The sequence below is a fragment of the Cryptomeria japonica genome, chromosome 7 (assembly GCF_030272615.1).
Source record: "Cryptomeria japonica chromosome 7, Sugi_1.0, whole genome shotgun sequence".
Lineage (NCBI taxonomy): Eukaryota > Viridiplantae > Streptophyta > Pinopsida > Cupressales > Cupressaceae > Cryptomeria > Cryptomeria japonica.
This window is the reverse complement of record NC_081411.1, coordinates 789,259,601-789,279,150: the sequence shown is the minus strand read 5'-3', so window position 1 is coordinate 789,279,150 and position 19,550 is coordinate 789,259,601. Positions and strand designations below refer to the sequence as shown.

At 40.8% G+C, this 19,550-nt stretch overlaps 1 protein-coding gene across 1 annotated transcript; it reads left to right on the top strand.

Annotated features, from left to right (window-relative positions):
• Positions 1-6,987: 6,987 nt before the first annotated feature.
• On the top strand, positions 6,988-7,350 carry LOC131857008 (uncharacterized). The gene has a single exon (XM_059208990.1). The coding sequence runs from the start codon at positions 6,988-6,990 to the stop codon at positions 7,348-7,350; it is 363 nt and encodes a 120-aa protein (XP_059064973.1).
• Positions 7,351-19,550: the final 12,200 nt, after the last annotated feature.

Here is a 19,550-nt window from a genome sequence, read left to right as displayed (position 1 = left end):
AGAATGAGGAGATCTTGCAGCATCCCGGCTTGTGATTGCTTGAGGACAAGCAATCTTGGGGAGGGCGGACTGTAATGTCCCCTTCTCGATAGTAATCTGTGTAGTTGACCGTTAGCCTATTCCAAAGACACGTAGGCTAGTCGGAAGCAGAAATTAGGGTTTCCTACCTCTGGGAGGATATTTTGGCATTCTCGAAGGCTTGCATGTTGGAGTTTGTCAGTTTGGATTATGGATTCCTTCTGGGTTTTCGAAAAGCTTCACGACGAGGGTACATGCATAGCAAGTAATGGAGTTTGACTGACTTACTATTTTTAGTAAGTGGAGGTAGAATCAGCTGAGTTCTCTAGGTTTTTTGAGAGCTCTACGATGGTATAACATGCAAACCAATCTAAAGACCTTTCTAAGACTTACTATTTTTAGTAAGTTCGGCAGCTGCTCAGAATGTGGAGAAAATCACTTTGGAAACATCTACTATTTTTAGCAGTATGCTATTTATAGTAAGTACTATTTTTGGCAATGCTAATTTTAGCAAAGGGTCGATAGCTCAGCTCAGTGTCTATTTCCAGTAAAGCAGTTCAGTACCTTGGCCTCAGTTCATTTTGGCAGTATTCAGCATTTGGAAGAGGAAGTATTTTTTAGTACTTTATTTTTTTTATCCATGGCCTAAGCGAAATTTGTTTATGACTTCTAGGGGCCGATTTGGTGTTAGAGATTAAATTATAAAGGCAAATGGGCGATTTCCTAAGTATATTGCCTTAGTTGTATTTTTATTTTTGAAGTCATATTTGGGCACCCACTTAATACATTATTTTATGTGTCTTATACTTATCAAAATGACAATTTATGGTGAAAATGAATGGGGCGAACTTGTGCAAGGAAATGAAATGAAATGCAACGCAAAATGTGGATGAAATGTAATGGCATTTGGTTTGGGCGTATTTGGAGTGCTTTTAAATTTGAATTTGGTTGGCAAAAAGTTATAAATTCAGGCCTTGGGCTATCATTTTGGTATCCATTCTTGTTTGATAACGAAGTGCTATCGAAATGCTATCAGACTTTCTACTTCGAGGGATGCTTACCTCCTAGTGCTTCAGTTTCGTGCTTGAGAGATAGCACCTTGCTGAATCTGATATTGTTTCTCATCCAGAGGAGCAGATTGGAGCTCATTGAAGATGAAGATTTTTGTGGTGTTCTGATTTTGGAGTGTTGTAGTGTGTTTTACTTGTTGTTGGTTGTGTTGTGACCATTTCACACATCGCCCCATCAAGATGGAGACCCCCCTTTTTTTCAAGTCCTAGCCTCTTAGTCTAGTCTCTCTCCTTTTCATAGGTGAAATGAGTAAGTTTATAGGGTTTAGATGTCATGTGAGTTAATCAGGAGCTCAGCTGAAGAGTCTAAAGAAGTTGCTAGTTAGTGACACTCCAAGAGTTCAAGGTAAAACTTCAATTACTTCTCTTAAGTAGCAAAATCCGCTTTAAATATCCTTGGCTGAAGCTGTTTCCAAGAGGCCTCATCTCACAAGTTTGAAGGGACAAAATGAATCAAGGTGATGTACAAGAAGGCGATATCTGATTCCAATTCACCTCATTCTCCAAGCCCTTAAAACCTTAACTTCATGTTTAGGCATAGAGGAGTGAACTTCATGTTGAGAGGTAGATGAGAAACTTTTCCTTGAATGCCTTGTTTAAGTAGATGTGTATGTATGAGTTTGAGCGTTTGAGTGAGATAGTCCAAGGGTTGAATTCATATGCATCGAAATGGTTGACAAGCTCATTTGTAATCTACTTCATCTTCAAGTTTTCTCTAGGTTTTAACTTCATGACTTAAGGATTTGGAGTGAACTTCATGACTTGATGATTTGGAGCAAACTTCATGAGTTGAGAATTTGGAGCAAACTTCATGTTTGAGATATTTGGAACAAACTTCATGTTTGAGAGATTTGGACCGAACTTCAAGAATGAGCACACATGAGCGAACTTCACCTTCAAGCCTCCATGAGCGAAATTGGAAGTAGAGGAGTGAAAGATGTTTGATAGCATTTACCTTGAATGGATTCAATTTGAAATGAACTTCACGAACTCAACAACACAAGCGAACTTCATGACTTGAGAATTTGGGGCGAACTTCATGACTTGAGGATTTGGAGCGAACTTCATGAGTTAAGCTAGATGAGCAAACTTCATGAGTTGAAGAACATGAGCGAACTTCATGAGTTAAGCTAGATGAGCGAACTTCATGTCTCGAAGTAGAAGAGCAAGCTTCATTGATTTTACAATACATTAAAATTAACCAAACATTACTTTAGTGCCCAAAATAAAATTCGAAACTGAATAAAAGAGGTAAGTCGGCTTATGTGATGTGGTAATTTGTTATTTTATTTTATTAAGCCAAGTCGGCCTTCATAGGAAAAGACATAACTCTTCACCTACATCACATATACAAAGGCATTCAAACAATCATTTCAACATCACATCTAACAATTCTTCTCCCTCTTCAGCGAATTTCATCATCAGCAATCAGAGAAGTTCATTAGCAAGGCGAATTTACTCCAAAGAAGCAGTGATTTCATCCTCACAAGGGCAAATTTTAGCATATAGGAGGGTGAATTTCATCCTTCAATAGCAAGGAATTAAGGAGACAGCGAACCCTCGAGCATCAACATTCATATCATTGATTAGATTTTGAAGTTGAATTTCAGAAATCAGAAGTAAATGCATCATTTGGACTGATATAAAGTCAGGAACAGGTCTGATTTAGCTCTGATAGTGATTTTGTTAAGGTGAATTAGACCTCCTTAATTCATCTAAAGAAGCAAATCAGTCTTATTTAGCAATTGATCTCACATTTATTTAGATGCAAGATTCATTTCATACTTGAGTAAATAGGCTTTAGTACATCAATATTTCACCACTACTCTAACTTGCATATCTCTCATAGGTGAAAGATGGCGGCTCCTAAACCAAACAAAACCATTTCACATCAGGCACTCATCAAGGAAGACTCAAAGGGATGTGCATTCGAAAGCAAGATCACATTGCATTGGAGCAAAGTAGGAGATACCAACCTCGGGAAGTTCGACACCAAGAAGTTCCGGCATCCATCATTTACTAGTGAGCCTACTGCTACAGCCAAGAAGATGATTGAAAGTGAGATCATAAATGCAGCTGGTTTTCCTCCCGTGGTGCAATGCTACGAGCTGATTGTAGAATGTCCTCAACACTATGACTGTACCTCAAGAAGAATTGTGGCGAAGGATGGAACAATGCTCCCATATCTCTCGGATATAGCAATCAGCGAAACATTTCATCTACCTGAGCCTAAGGACATGGCCTACATAAGCATAAAAGGAGGTAAGACCGCCTACGATGATGATCGAGATGCTTGTGCGAAGATCATTGATAGGTTTTGGTTGAAGAAGAGTAGAGGTGGTAGAAGTCGATGGCCCGATAGACTACATAGGATAGACTTCAATGATGAATTCAAAGACTTCATCACCTTACTCCATCGATTGGTTGGTGCACCTGAGGCTTCATATTTCGAGGATTGGATGTTCTACTTCATTGAGACCGTCACTCATGGCAAGAATGCAATCAATTGGGTGAGGCTCATTAGCAACAACATTGATCTACAGTTAAGGAGGCTAATGTGCACCAGAATGTTCTATATGAGCTCCTACGTCATATACTCCATTGCAAGAAATTATGAGTATCTAGGACTTATGTACACAAGCGTAGTTGAAAGGAAACCTGGAGAGATTAAAGTATATGATTGTTATCCACAACTTAAACATCCACCAAAAAAACACTATAGGAGAGTGAATGATGCATATCACAAGGACATTTCGAGGTAGATTACAGCAAAGACTCTCTCCAGAAGCACAAGCATTGGTAGAACAACATGGTGCATGGTTCATCCTCATCCACTTCCCGAAATTCACATATATCAGAGTTCAAGGATGTCTTGTTCCTCCCTAAATGTTGCCGCGCTACCCAATAAATAGAGTGGTGCTACTCGAGGTGGTGAGACAGTTATTGGCATATGTCAAGGCATATAGGCATAAGCATGGAGCCGGTGTTTCTTTTCCTATCACGCTTGGAGATTCTATTGGAGATTCCATTCACTCAAGCCATTCACAACTAGAGGTTGCTTCGATCCATATGGTAATGTAAAAGAAGTTTTGGGAAAGAAGTATGGACACTGGTGGCATCTTGAGGACTATTGGATGAACGTTCAAAATGATGTATAAGTGAAGAAGATGTATTCCAGGCTATCTCTTGATTTCATCCGGAAATGCAAGTTGTTTCATGTTGCCGATCAAGTTCAAGATAGTGGCAAATATCTCCAAGCAGCCTATGCCAAAGACCAAGAAATCAAATTCAAATGGGCAGATATGGAGGTCAGTGACTTAAAAGAATTGATGAAACAAGTTTTAGAGTACACCAGCATATGGATAGACATACATCACCAAAAGTTGAAAGAGCGGATGATGAAGATGAAGCAAGCACAATTGGGAGCGCACCTCAACCATCTCATTCGAGAGGATCAAAGAGAAAAGAAGATCATGGAGAAAAGGAGACCTCCAGGAAGAAGCATAAATCGAATTCAAGTCATCCTTCCTCCAAACATGAAGAATAAAGGGTAGAAAAGTAGTTGAGTCAAGGAGCTAATGAATCAATGGAATCCACAGTTCACAATGATAAAGGCAAGGAGAAGTCGTCTCAAGGACAAGAAGATCTCACCCATCTCATTCAAGAGATCGAAGGAGGTGAACAAGAAGATAATGATGAGACCACCTCACCACCTAGAGATGAGCAAATGCATGAAGGAGCACAAATTCAAGAAGGAAGATCTATTCCGAAGTGGCTAAAAGAAAGACTAGCTCAAGAAGTGATAGTAGTTGAGGAAGAGCAAACATATGATATAGCAAGTCTTCTAAGCCAAACTCGAGAGGTCACCGAGAAAAGGAAAGCTACGAAGATGTCAAAGGTGATTAGAGATGATTCGGGATCAAGGAAGTTGTAAATAGCTACTCCAAGGGTTGAGAAGTATGAAGGTGAGATCACAGTGGATGAGTATGACATGGAGACTATTGATTTGGGTCCACTCACCTCCAAGCAAGCTATAGGTGATGCAACTGATTCATTGAAGGCAGTTAATCATATGGAGAAGATGAAGAATTTGGCACAGTTGATGGATACATGGATAGAAGATTCATATACTAGGGTTAGCAAGTTCATGAAAGGCATAATGAAGACACTCGATATAGTCATAAAAGTCCTTGCAAGAACTCATGTCCTCGTGGAAGCCTTCAAAACATTTGCTCATGCTAGAGATGTCATCATTCTAGTGTTTCAAGTAATAAGGAAAACATCCCGAGAAGTCTTATCAAGAGAGAAGATAACAAGAGAGGGGTCTACACCTAGCTTTCTATGATGAAGCAATCTACTTCGAACAAAGAGAGTCGTTTTTGAGGAAATTGGAAATGGATGCAGCCAAGTTCAAGATGATATGCATCGAATTCACAATAAGATAGTGGAAGTAGCACAGATTGTTTTAGAGAGAGATTGATCCAAGAACGATCATAGAAGCTAAAGAGTTGGAGGAAAGGATAAGAGTCATTTTCCATGGGACAGATGGAATGATCACCAGACAACAATTGAATGATATGCTGGAGTTCGTGGTTTTAGCAAGCAAAACTCAAGAACTCGAACCTGAAATGATATCTGTGGATATGCTATGCTAGATGATGTTACTAGCAGAGATGTTCATGGTGAATATTATGTGACGTAATCTTTGTGGACATGCCATGAATAAAAATCCTTAAAATTGCCATTAAGGTGGATATCATGAGACGTGATATCCGTGGACAAGCCATAATGGTGGGTATTACTTTATGAGATCATGGTGGTTATCATGAGACATGATATCTGTGGATATGCCATATCTCTCTCTTATAGATGAATCTTTTGTGATCACAATAATTTGTTGTAGGATAAGAGATTATCCTCCCTTGCTAAGAGGGAGTGTTGAAATAGATAGCTCGGTTGGATAAACAAAAAGTCTAATTGGCCTTACGGCCTTAGACATTTGTCTTGTATTTATCCAATTATCTCTACTTATTATTCTGGTCACATAAAGACTAATCGGTTGAATATTATGATTAATATTATAATCAACATTATGAATAATTAGTAACAATCTTGTGTTACTAATTATTCATAATATTAATTATATTATATTAGTTCATTTTGCAAAGTACCGATTTATTGTATGTTATAACATCGGTTTGGTTGACCGGTCATTTGTTATATTAGACCCGACGAGATTATCGTGGGTATTGCACTTGTAATATGTGCCGATGTGATTCCACATAGGAGTCACAACTCCTTGAGGAATCATGTTGGTTCCACAAGGAATCGTGACTCCTTTGTGGATCACCGATTGTATATATACTATATGCTGTCAATTAAGTAGCGGTAAGTAAGAAACAATCTGCAGGTCGATATCAACAAAAGATAGCGACAATCAGCACGTCGACATCAAGGCTGCCGTGGAAGTGGTAATCACTAGTGTGAAGAATACTCCATTGCACGTTGTGATCTGCAGTCAAAGGAATAAGCAAATGCGGTTAATACTGTGACAAATATATTCAGCAGAATTTATCATTGCACATACAGTAGTCAACACATTTATGCTTCATTATTATATTATAATTTAAAATCACTCATAATTATCTGAATCTGTTCAACTTTAACACATCCAAGGGTGGTGTTCAAGTTGAGAGATCTTGGTAATATAGAAAGGCGTAGTGCAGCAAGTGAAGATTTTGCTAAATTCATTCATGATCTCCATGAAGAGGTCAAGATGAACATTGAATCAAGCAATCAGCAATATAAACAGCATGCTGACAAGAAACAGAGGGAACTTCATTTTCAAGTTGGAGACCTTGTCCTGGCTCATCTCCGAAAGGAGTAGTTTCCTACTGGGATGTACAATAAACTTCACATGAAGAAGGTTGGCCCTTGTAGAGTACTCAAGTTTTCTGTGAATGCTTACGAGATAGCTCTGCCTTCAGACTTGGGCATCTCACCCATCTTCGATATAGCAGATTTATATCCCTATAAAGAGGGTGCAGAAGAAGGCATAGAAGATGCAAACATCTCTGTCACTGAAGAACTACAACGAACTGCTTTCCCTCTGCAAAGTATACACTATATTTTGGATAAACAGTTGTTAAAGAAGACCCGTAGGCATGAATACTTTCAATACTTGGTTAAATGGAAAGATCATCCTCTCGAGGATGCCTCTTGGCTGACTGAGGTTGACATTATACTGTGGAAGACCTCATGAGAAAGGGCTCGTGATCTTTCTTCCTGCCTAGGATTCTAATGCAAGGGCATCTCCTTCCTTTCTTTGTTTTGTTTCTTCTTTCAATTTTGGTTTATGTTTAGGCTGTTTCCACAGGTCAGTATGGATTAAGAGGGGTTTTGTGTTTTTTGTTGGAGGCCTAAGCCTCATCTCCCTTGGTTTCTTGTCACAAGCTCTTGTCTAGCTTCCTGCCACATCAGCGACAAGAGGCAATGAACTATCCATTAGATGGGAGGTGTTGGTCGTTAGTCGTTGTGGAACGACTGTTCAGTTCGTTGTGAACCGACTGCCACATATTTGGAGGGGGGTTTCCAGTGTATAGGGGGTTAGATAGTCTCCACTTGATGAACGAAGTAATCAGTGAAGAGGAAGGTCGTTTGTGAGAAACCGACCATATTGATTGATCGGGCCTATGGGGAAGGAGGTCGAGGGAGTCTATAGAAAGTGTAGTATTTGATTTTGTTAGACAGACCGGATCCTCAAAGGTTCAAGTCACTCTTGTAATAGCCAAAACACATTGTGAATGGAACTGTTTCTGTTTCATTGTGCATGGTCTGTCCTCCTTGGTAAGAAATGGTGCTCTGTTTCCTGTCATTATTGGGACATGCTGAATCATATTGTTTCTTTGGTTATTACATGGACTTCATATCAGTATTGCCCTGTTAATTGATTGTAAATTCCTCTGTGTTCTTTATATTTTTTTTGGTGATCAGCAAGGTGCGTCATCATATTGGGTGTTTCTTTTGCATGAGGACAGCGCCAATGCCTTCACTTGAGGCATCACACTGCAATTCAAAGGGCTGTGAGAATTCAAGAATGGCTAACACTGGACAAGAGCACATTGCCTCTTAATTTTTTTAAGGCTGCTTGTGCTGATTCATTCCACATAAAAGCACCCTTCTTGGTTAAATAAGTGAGGGCAGCCGCTATCTTGGAAAACCCCTTTACAAATCTCCTATAATAACTGCATAACCCCACAAAGCCCCTTAATTGGGTCAGATTTTTAGGTATTGGCCATTCTTTGATGGCCTTGATTTTTTCATTGTCCACACTAACTCCTTCTGCATTAATTTTGTGGCCTAAGTAGAGAATTTATTCTAGGCCAAATTCACACTTTGAAGCTTTTGCAAATTGGGATTCTGCTTCTAGGGTAGTCAAGACTTCTTGAATGTGTTGGAGATGTTCCTCCCATGTCTTACTCTAGATGAGGATATCATCTAAAAATTTGATTCATGCAAGATTGAAATGTGGTCGAGGCATTTGTAAGGCTGAAAGGCAAGACTAGAAATTCGAAATGCCCATAATGACATCTAAAAGCGGTTTTGGGTAAATTCAAATTTGATGATAACCGGAATGTAAGTCCATCCATCAATTCGTCAATCCTTGGTATAGGATAACGATTTTTAATCGTTTTCTTATTTAGAGTGTGTTAGTTAACAGATTTGTCTTTCTAAAAGAAATAGAATGACTCAATGTGCCCAGCATGAAAGACAAATAAATAATTAACAGTTGGAGAGATCGCCAATTATGTAGGCGATCTTCCTCTGAATTTTAGAGGTATAGCTCCCTCCTAAATCTAATCCTAGGTTTTGCAGTATGTTTTTTACCAGAAAGCAAGAAAGGAAAAGATACACACTTGTCATATGCAAAAAGATGAAATTTTAGATTTAGATTATCGAAAGGGATGTGAACAACACACAATCTATTCATAGCACAATTAAATGTACGGAAAATATTGAAATGTGATAGAAATAAATAAAAAGAGACATGCAGAATCCAAAGTTTCTACATCATCCACATTTAATCGTAGCAAATATCAAGTAAAAAGAAATAATTCAAAGCTTACTACCAACATGAAAGAATATAACAAACACAAAGTTTTGATATATTAATTCATTTCAAAGATGCCCAAAAAGCAAAATTCTTCAAAAGATGACAAACAGTTCAAAATATAACTGCACCTTTCAGTATTTTCCCCCCTTTACCATCTACCATCTTATCTATTTATAACTAAAGTTTGTTCCGTTTTCAAAAACGGTTTCTTTAAAAGTAATAGTCTTGAAAATGACCACTTTAAACATGATTTTAAAACAGAAATTATCAAATAAACCCTATTTATGAACCATTAATCGCATGCTCCTTCTTCATCAAGCACTGGATTCAATCCTGCAATTTGACGGTCAATCATGTTCGCTTTCCTTTCTTCTTCAATCAGCACCCAAAGGACTTCAGTAAATTTATCTTCATCAAGTATAGTTGCCTAGACGTAGTCACTCATGTCGAGAAGAATATCCTCCTACAAATATTCGACATCAGGTTGGATCAGGGGACCATTGCCTTTGAGCACCATCCTTGATGCTCTTTGAAAAGACTAGTTATCAGGAATCCTTTGTATAGCAAGTTCTTCCTGTAGACGACATTCGTGATTCTCAACCTACTCCGCGATTTTCTCCAACAGGGGTGATAGCTTTTCTATATTGGCTAAAGTTGGTATGCTCTTTCCACGCAAAAGACCGTAATTGTCGAATGATATCTTCCTGTTCAATTTCTGGCCAATTCAAGTCTGGGTTTCGAAATGGTAGTTCGTCATCATGAGGCAAAACCATTCTGACAAGGACAACTCATAATAGCATACGCTCCTTTAGCCGTTTTCAAAAGGTGGTGTATTAAATTTTACCTGCAAGGGTGATAATATCAAGTGCTACAACACATGTTACCACTTTTACATGTCCTCAAGTGCTTAATCCTGTCATTAATGATAGTATCAGGCAAATCTTCCTAATCGGCTTCTCAGAAAATGTGTGCCGCATGTTGACATGGCAAGCCAAAGTTGGTAGCGGTAGAAACAATTGCCTTCGTAGTGTAGATAAACTCAAACAATTTCTGCCGACGATTAATTATAAGTTGCTCCCTATCAATACTCATGTCGCCACCTCAGCAGGCCTTGAGTCGTGTTCTTGAGAAATGCGCCAACTTCTAAGTCAAGAGGTGGCCCCTCCTTGAAGACTTCATGAATTAACACAAGCGCATCGAGAAATCGTACAGAATCACAACCTCTGAACCGCTTCAGAAATCAATCAGAAACCCAACCTTCTCGGACCTTCATGAAGAGCGATCGGCCTTTTGTGATTTCCCTCAACCATGTCGAGTGATCAAGTACTTGTGAAACTTGAGAGCCCTGCAACAAAGTTAATAAGGCAAGGGACTAACGACTTAGTTTTGAAAATGTATAAGGCCACGACTTGGGATTCACATTATTAAAGCGGATAAAGGAAGACCCTAAGGAAAAACTTCAAAACATGGCAAAGTTTAAAATTCATGGGTAACATGGGCTTTGAACGAGGACAAGGACTAGCAGGACACAGAGAACCCCAGGATCTCAAATAAGATCGGTGCCTTATCCATTGGGCTACAGAGTTAGAAAGAAAAGCTAAAAGAACGAGTGATGCTATGCAAATGGGTAGAGGGGTGACTGGGCACAAACCCAAACAAACAAACCCAAAGGGATAAAACACAGGAAAACTAAACTAACCACAAACCAAAATCGCCTAAATATGTACACGGCCATAGGGCCCTATCCTAAAGACGCATAGATCTTTTCAAGCAAAACCATTAACAGGTTGGGAGAAGTATATACCTGTGCAAAACAAGGGGGTGTGAACATATGATATGAGGAAAGATGGCCAATACCCGACGACAGTTCCAGTGTCAAACAAAAACCCCTTGTATACGCATTCATGTCCGAACAACCATCCTTCTTGGTACCCTTCTTGATCATAGGCAATGATACCTCTGCGATTTGCTCGGGGTAGCTGAAAGCTGTCCTCCTTATTACTTCCTTCGCCAAGCAATTCACCCAGCATTAATAGAATATTTGCATCTTCACTAGCTGAGAGATCATGAACGAGGTACACTTTCTTCATCTCCCTCTTCCCCATGATTCTCATCGGGTAGGAATGAAGGCCTCGTTGGCCTGGAACTACTAGTTTGGTTGTTGTTTTCTGAATGGTTTGAATGAACTCCCCTCCCATTGCTCTGATTGAGCCTAGGCTGGTTATTACTCATGTTTTGGAGAGTTTGCATTAGTAACTGATTTGTTTTCTGATTTTGCTCTGAGATGGCTTGGGTAGTTTGGGTTGTTTGTTCCATGAAAGCCCTTAATTCATTGCTTAGTTGCTCATTCATTTTGTTTCCTCCTCTTGACATTAACTAGATTTTATAAGGTGGCAAAATTAAAGCTCTAATACCAATTGTAATGTCCCTACTACAACTGACCCTGTTTTAACAATAATTATCTATATTAATATACTAGTAATTCGAAAAACAATTTACTTAATTTAGTAGACAAACTCTGACTAGGCTTATCACAGTGAATCTGAACCAAATATTACCATATCATTCAATTAATTATTCTACATTCAATTCATTATTCTCTAAACTCAGGATAAGACTAGGATCTTACCTTATTCAGGAAGAGTGGATGACTTGATTTGAGAGAACCTGCAACCACAATGAAGCATACACACCTACAAGCGTATTTATTTCTGATTAATATAACCTACTCTACTTGTGACACAGACGGAGAGAAAGTATAAGAGGCCTGGAGGGACAGCTGGGGTCCGTTGTCTACCAAGACCAAGGGATGGTTGCTTCAAAACCCCTTTGCTAGACTTGGCAGCCCTGTTTGCTATCCTTCCAAGCTTTATACCTTTAAACACTTTACATCATGGTGAGACTGGCATGGAGAGGGTACCTGGTTCCTTGACTTCATGGGTCCTTAAGACCACATGGAAGCCCCTCGTCACCACTGGAAACTCCCTCCCATCCTCTCATACATGATGGTGACAATAAATAGTTCTAATTACAAACTTATACTGATTGCATAACTGTTGATTCTAAGTATTATAGAACAGTATTAATTCTGATAAAGTTAAAGGTATCTATCTACAGACAGTATTAATTCAGATATAATCAGATTATATGAAAATTTCTTGGTACATTATATATTTGCAGACAGCATTAAATCAGATATAATCGAAAAATATAAATATTTTCCAGTACAGTACTGATTCTGATATAATCTTTAAAATATATTCCCCGCACTCCTAACAATGCCGATGTTGTTCCTAATGTAAAATAATAATATCTGAAAGAGATCTTATGTGACAAATAGTAGGTTATGGGCAGAATTACCTTATCTGACCCTGGTGAAGAGAACCAGACTTGTTTTAATGGTTTGCTGAGTTGTCAGATGACTGAAGATAATTTCCCCATTTTTTTATTTCCTTTTTCCTACCTTTCTCCATGAGAAGTAATGGGCCCATATTTTTAGGTAGACCTGCAGCCTTTTGGGAGAGACGTGACTTATTGAGAGTCATGTCCTCTTCTTAGTAATGTTACTTTTGCACTATCGTGAATCTTAGGAGACACGATGACTCTTTATAATTTAATACTTAATCAATATTAGCTTATTAATTGAATTCATATTTAATTATTAATTATCATTAGGTTAAAATTCAGTTATTAGTAACATAAGAATCTTATAAAAATACTTGCTTAATATTTAAATGAATAATATAATCAATTATTGATTATTAATCAATAAATATAATCAAAACGCTTCTTTTTTTTAAATAATTTGTGAGAATACCAACCAATAGGTAACTGTTATCACAAAAGCTTGCACCCTTGCTGAGCTATCAACTCAGCAACCTCGTGAAACATGGAAACAACCCCGAAGTGTGGGATCTTGTGCAAGGGGGTTGAATCTCCGAAGAATGCCGACTTCCTTCTCAATCCAAGTGCAGGTGTTGAACCAACTCAGCACTTCAAAACTTACTACTTAGCCTATCCTAACAATTTGCAGAGGAAAAGGGAAGAGGGAAATGCTTAAAATAAAAGGAGGTGATGCACGAAGATAAGAAATTGTTTCTCTCCCTACCCGAAATGACACAAAGAATAACTGAAATACCCAGGAGATGCACAAACTTCAGTTGTATGAGTGACCCCAATGCATGTATGGAGGTTAGAATTCGTTGAATGTCAAGAGGGGAGAAGGTTTCCCACAAGTCACACTCAGAAATAAATTAACACAACATATATGAGAGAAGAGCCACAAAATATTCACCTATGATGAAGGTAAGGAAACATGCACAGCATACATAAGTTGAAGGAAGGCAAGAATAGCAATTTCAATTCATTCAAAGGCCAATGGCCAAACTTACAGTTCCAAAATGCAAAATAAATACAAGAGAAGTGGAAGAGCATAGAATAGCTCAAGCCAACAAAGAGAGAACCCTTTACAATGAGGCTTAACAGCCTTTATATAGAAAACTGGTCACAAAGGAGAGACCATTGGTGTAGTACCCCTCCTCGTTTGAACTTATTAGACTCATATTTTACTATTGCTTACTTTCAGTGGATACATTACTATGATGTGTTATTTAGACTTATATGACTTTATTTCATGCTTTATCTGGATATGAGATGCATAATTTATTTGCAGTATTTCAGTACTTGCGATTTATGGTATTTTATGGATTATTGCTATGTACTGACGCTTTACTTTATCTATGCAATGTGTAATTATATGTTGCGTGTCTGCGAGTGTATTGGATGCAAGGGGACGATTTTCCTTCACTCACTCGGGTGAGACAAGGAACGTCGCGATTCTCCTTCATCGGTGTGCATGCCGTGTTTTCTACATTGTATATATGCATGTGTGGTTCGGATGTAGGATATTGCAGGTACAAGTACCGGGTAGGTACGGGGTATCATCTTCACCTGGCTTCACAGGTCTGAGCGTGCCTTATATTTGTTCGATGGAAGTGGAGGAGGTAGTAGTTGACCCTATTTTAACCAATTACACTCTTGTGACTATCGTTAGTTGGTCGTCCTGTCAGTTTGTTCGGCCTTCGTGTATTGTCGTTTGACTTTTTCTAAGTCTTTGCTTGGGGTTTGCTTAGTTTGTGTGTTTAGTGGATAAAATTAATTAATTAAATTTATGGAGTTATCTCATAGTTGGTATTTTTTAATAATGTATTTTATGCATTGAGATTATAAATTTAATTAATTAAAAGAAGTTATTAAATTAAGTTGCAAGTTGCATTATATTAGAAATGTATCTTATTTAAATTTTAGTAAAAAAATAAATTAGATTAATTTCATTTATTGTTTTCTAGAATTTTAAATAAATAAAAGAATAAAAAAATAAATTAGAATTAAAGTATTGCTTTAGTTTCTTTGTTTAGAAAATTAATTATTTGCATGAAAAAAGAAAAGAAAAAAATGATTTTTGCTTATTGCATGTTAATTTATTCCTTTGTTAGGAATTAGAAAATAAAATAAAATTGTTTTTATTACTAAAATTAAATATTAGGTTTCTTGGCGGGGCATTACATTTGGTATCAGAGCCAAGTTTCAACACTGGGTACTCTGGGTTTGTAGTGAGCCTTTCAGTTTGACCATTTTGCTTAGGTCTTAATGTTTGTATTTCTCTTGTCTTATCATTGTCGTAGATCTGAACTGTTTTCTCTTTTGTGGTGCTAGGTCATGGCTAGGAAAGCTAGGGGAGGTGGCCGTACGGGTGGTCGCAAAGGAGGCAGAGGTGGAGGACGAGGTCGTGGTTCTGACCGTCACAGTCCTTCACCACCACCCACTCATGTGAGTGTTGAGCCGGAACAATCAGTTCATCAGGATTCTCAGCATGCAGGAGAGCAGGTTCCCAAAAGGGAAGAGCTGAGACAGATGTTTCAGGAGGTTCTGGCCAGGTTAGGCCACAGGCCTGAGGTTGATCAGCCTATTCATGCTCAGGTTGAGGAGTCGCATCAGCAGGTTCCAGAGGAGACAGAGAGAGAGAGAGAGATCACCCAGGAGGAGGGAGATCCCAGCTGACCGAGATCCAGCGTCTTTGGGTCACATAAAGGACTTGATGAGGTCCAACCCTCCTTACTTTGATGGTATGGGTACCGGTCTCGAGGCAGAGACCTGGCTTATTAGTTTGGATCGATGTTTCGCTATGTTCCCATACAGTAGCAACACCAAGGCGAGATGTGCCATTATGCGTCTCGATAGTTTTGCTTCAATCTGGTGGAGACTAGAGGAGGAGAAGATCGGTGTGTGCATTAACATCGTAACATGGGAGCTATTTCTGGAGAGATTCAGGGCACGATTTCTCTCACCCCAATGAGGCAGACTCGGGCAGATGAGTTCTACGCCTTGCGTCAATATGGTATGACAGTAGACCAGTATGAGCACAGGTTCTATGAGCTCAAACAGTATGCCAAGATTGGTAATGATGAGGCTATGCTTGTTCAGCACTTCTTGAGAGGTTTGAATGACCGCATCAGTGGAGGAGTGAGGGTGTTTGAGCCACCTTCAGTTGAGATAGCCGTGGCGAAAGCCAAATTGGTTGAGTTGAACCTTAGCCGTGCACTAGGTGTGCAAATAGGGAGTGCACCTTCCAGTGGGAACAAAGCTCGAGGAAATCAATCCCAGTCAGCTACACCATTTAGGACTCCTTAGGCACCCGCTAAGGGTGGACAGCAGCAGCAATTGTCGAAACCGAAATAGTTCGAGGGCCAACAGGGTGGCAACTCTCAGTATAGGAAGAACAAGAACTGGCAGAGGGGCAAACAGGGCCCTTCAGGGCAGTCCTCGCAGAGTGCATCTCACGCCCTTAGCCGGGGAAGTTTCCAGTAGTCTAGTGGGCCGACAGGTAATAGAGGACCAGGTAGAGGAGCTTGCTTCTCTTGTGGGCAGTTTGGTCACATAGCCGTGCAGTGCCCTCAGCGTTCCCACCATACACATAGTCAAAGGCCAGCAGCATCAAAGCCTACAATGGGAGATGCAAGTAGATCCCATAGAGTGTTTGTAGCGGTGGATGACCGCCAAGCTGATCATCAGGGTACAGTTATTGAGGCAGTAGGTGTGTTATGCAGAATCCCTATCTCTGTACTTTTTGATTCCGGTGCTTCAAATTCTTTCATTTCTTTGTCCATTGTGGAGCGATGCAGACTCACGTCTGCTAGGCAGGCGGATAGGTGGCAAGTAGAGTTGGCTACAGGTGTCCGTGTTTTTGTAGATGCCTTCATTCCCAGTTGTGAGTTGGACCTAGGATCCCTTGTTACTTCAGTTGACCTTCGAGTCATTCCTTTGGGTTCTTATGGAGTTGTGTTGGGGATGGATTGGCTATCATCTCACAATGCTCGTGTGGACTGTCGCAAGAAGACAGTGGAGTGTTTAGATGACCTGGGCAGAGAAGTGGAGATTGTTGGAGTGCAGAGACCGATATCCCTACGTATGATCCCCGCTATGCAACTTAAGCGGTGCATGCGTAGAGGGTGTCAACTTTTTGCAATTAATCTTGAGGATGTGGATGAGTCAAAGAGTCGAGAAATCGCTCTTGATGGTCACCCTATTCTTCGAGAGTATGCCGATGTGTTTCCATTGGATATTCTCGGTATGCCTCCGAAGCGGGACATACACTTTCGCATTGATTTGGTTCCTGGTGTTGAACCTATTTTGAGAGCTCCATATCAGATGACTACTCAGGAGTTGGCGCCTCGGTTTGTTGGCCCTTTTGAGATCCTTGAGAGGATTGGACCTATTGCCTACCGTCTTGCCTTGCCACCGAGTCTATCCCGCATCCACGATGTCTTTCATGTTTCAGTTCTTCAACCTTATCATCCTGATGTGACACATGTTTTTGATTGGACCTCTTTGCAGGTCGAGGACGGGCAGCTTTCCATGGAGCCCGTGAGCATTATTCAACGTTGGGATTTGACTCTCAGGGGTCGCACCATCGACCAGGTAAGGTTCCTATGGGACCCAAATGATGAGACCTCGACGACTTGGGAGGATGCAGCGAAGATGAGAGAGTTGTATTCTTATGAATGTCTGCATCCTGAATGCGTAACTGATGGTATCCAGATTCCAGGTCAATCTTAGAGAACACCTTGGCTCCCTTAACCTAATCAAAAAGGTCATCTATACAAGGCAATGAATATCGATTCCGAATGGTTACCTTATTCAGCTGTCGATAATCAATGCATAACCGAAGAGAACCATCTTTCTTCTTAACGAAGATAACAGGCGCACCCCAAGGGGAAACACTAGGACGAATGAATCCCTTGGCCAACAATTCTTCTATCTGCAACTTCAACTCACTCAACTCCTAAGTAGTCATCCGATATGGAGCTCTCGAAATAGGTTCAGCACCAAGAAGCAAATCAATGCGAAAGTCTATGTCTCGCTTCGAAGGCATACCAGGAATATCCAATGGAAACACATCAGCATACTCTCGAAGAATAGGGTGACCATCAAGAGCAATTTCTCGACTCTCTGACTCATCCACATCCTCAAGAGTAACTGCAAAAAGTTGACACCCTCTACGCATGCACCGCTTAAGTTGCATAGCGAAGATCATACGTAGGGATATCGGTCTCTGCACTCAAACAATCTCCACTTCTCTGCCCAGGTCATCTAAACACTCCATTGTCTTCTTGCGACAGTCCACACGAGCACTGTGAGATGATAGCCAATCCATCCCTAACACAACTCCACAAGAACCCAAAGGAATGACTCGAAGGTCAACTCAAGTAACAAGGGATCCTAGGTCCAACTCACAACTGGGAATGAAGGCATCTACAAAAACACGGACACCTGTAGCCAACTCTACTTGCCACCTATCCGCCTGCCTAGCAGACATGAGTCTGCACCGCTCCATAATGGACGAAGAAATGAAAAAATCTGAAGCACCGGAATCAAAAAGTACAAAGATAGGGATTCCGCATAACACACCTGCTACCTCAATAACTGTACCCTGATGATCAACTTGGCGGTCATCCACCGCTGCAAACACTCTATGGGATCTACCTGCATCTCCCACTGTAGGCTCTGATGTTGCTGGCCTCTGACTATTTGTATGGTGGGAACGCTGAGGGCACTGCGTGGCTATGTGACCAAACTACCCACAAGAGAAGCAAGCTCCTCTACCTGGTCCTCTATTACCTGTCGGCCCACTAGACTGCTGGAAACTTCCCCGACTAGGGGCGTGAGATACACTCTGCGAGGACTGCCCTGAAGGGCCCTGTTTGCCCCTGTGCCAGTTCCTGTTCTTCCTATACTGAGAGTTGCCACCCTGCTGGCCCTCGAACTGTTTTGGTTTCGACAGTTGCTGCTGTTGTCCACGCTTAGCGGGTGCCTGAGGAGTCCTAAATGGTGCAGTTGACTGGGACTGATTTCCTCGAGCTTTGTTCCCACTGGAAGGTGCACTCCCTATCTGCACACCTGACTGACCACCTAGTGCACGACTAAGGTTCAGCTCAACCAATCTGGCTTTCGCCGCGGCTATCTCAACTGAAGGTGGCTCAAACACCCTCACTCCTCCACTGATGCGGTCATTCAAACCTCTCAAGAAGTGTTGAACAAGCATAGCCTCATCATTACCAATCCTGGCATACTGTTTGAGCTCATAGAACCCGTGCTCATACTGGTCTACTGTCATACCATACTGACGCAAGGCGTAGAACTCATCTGCCTGAGTCTGCCTCCATTGGGGTGAGAGAAATCGTGCCCTGAATCTCTCCAGAAATAGCTCCCATGTTACGGTGTTAATGCACACACCGATCTTCTCCTCCTCTAGTCTCCACCAGATCGAAGCAAAACTATCGAGACGCATAATGGCACATCTCGCCTTGGTGTTGCTACTATATGGAAACATAGCAAAACACCGATCCAAACTGATAAGCCAGGTCTCTGCCTCGAGACCGGTACCCATACCATCAAAGTAAGGAGGGTTGGACCTCATCAAGTCCTTTATGTGACCCAAAGACGCTGGATCTCGGTCAGCTGGGATCTCCCTCCTCCTGGGTGATCTCTCTCTCTCTCTCTCTCTCTCTCTCTCTCTCTCTCTCTCCTCTGGAACCTGCTGATGCGACTCCTCAACCTGAGCATGAATAGGCTGATCAACCTCAGGCCTGTGGCCTAACCTGGCCAAAACCTCCTGAAACATCTGTCTCAGCTCTTCCCTTTTGGGAACCTGCTCTCCTGCATGCTGAGAATCCTGATGAACTGACTATTCCGGCTCAACACTCACATGAGTGGGTGGTGGTGAAGGACTATGACGGTTAGAACCACGACCTCGTCCTCCACCTCTGCCTCCTTTGCGACCACCCATACAG

Coding starts and splice junctions, on each gene's coding strand:
- LOC131857008 (XM_059208990.1), top strand. CDS start 6,988: ATGTACAATAAACTTCACATGAAGAAGGTTGGCCCTTGTAGAGTACTC.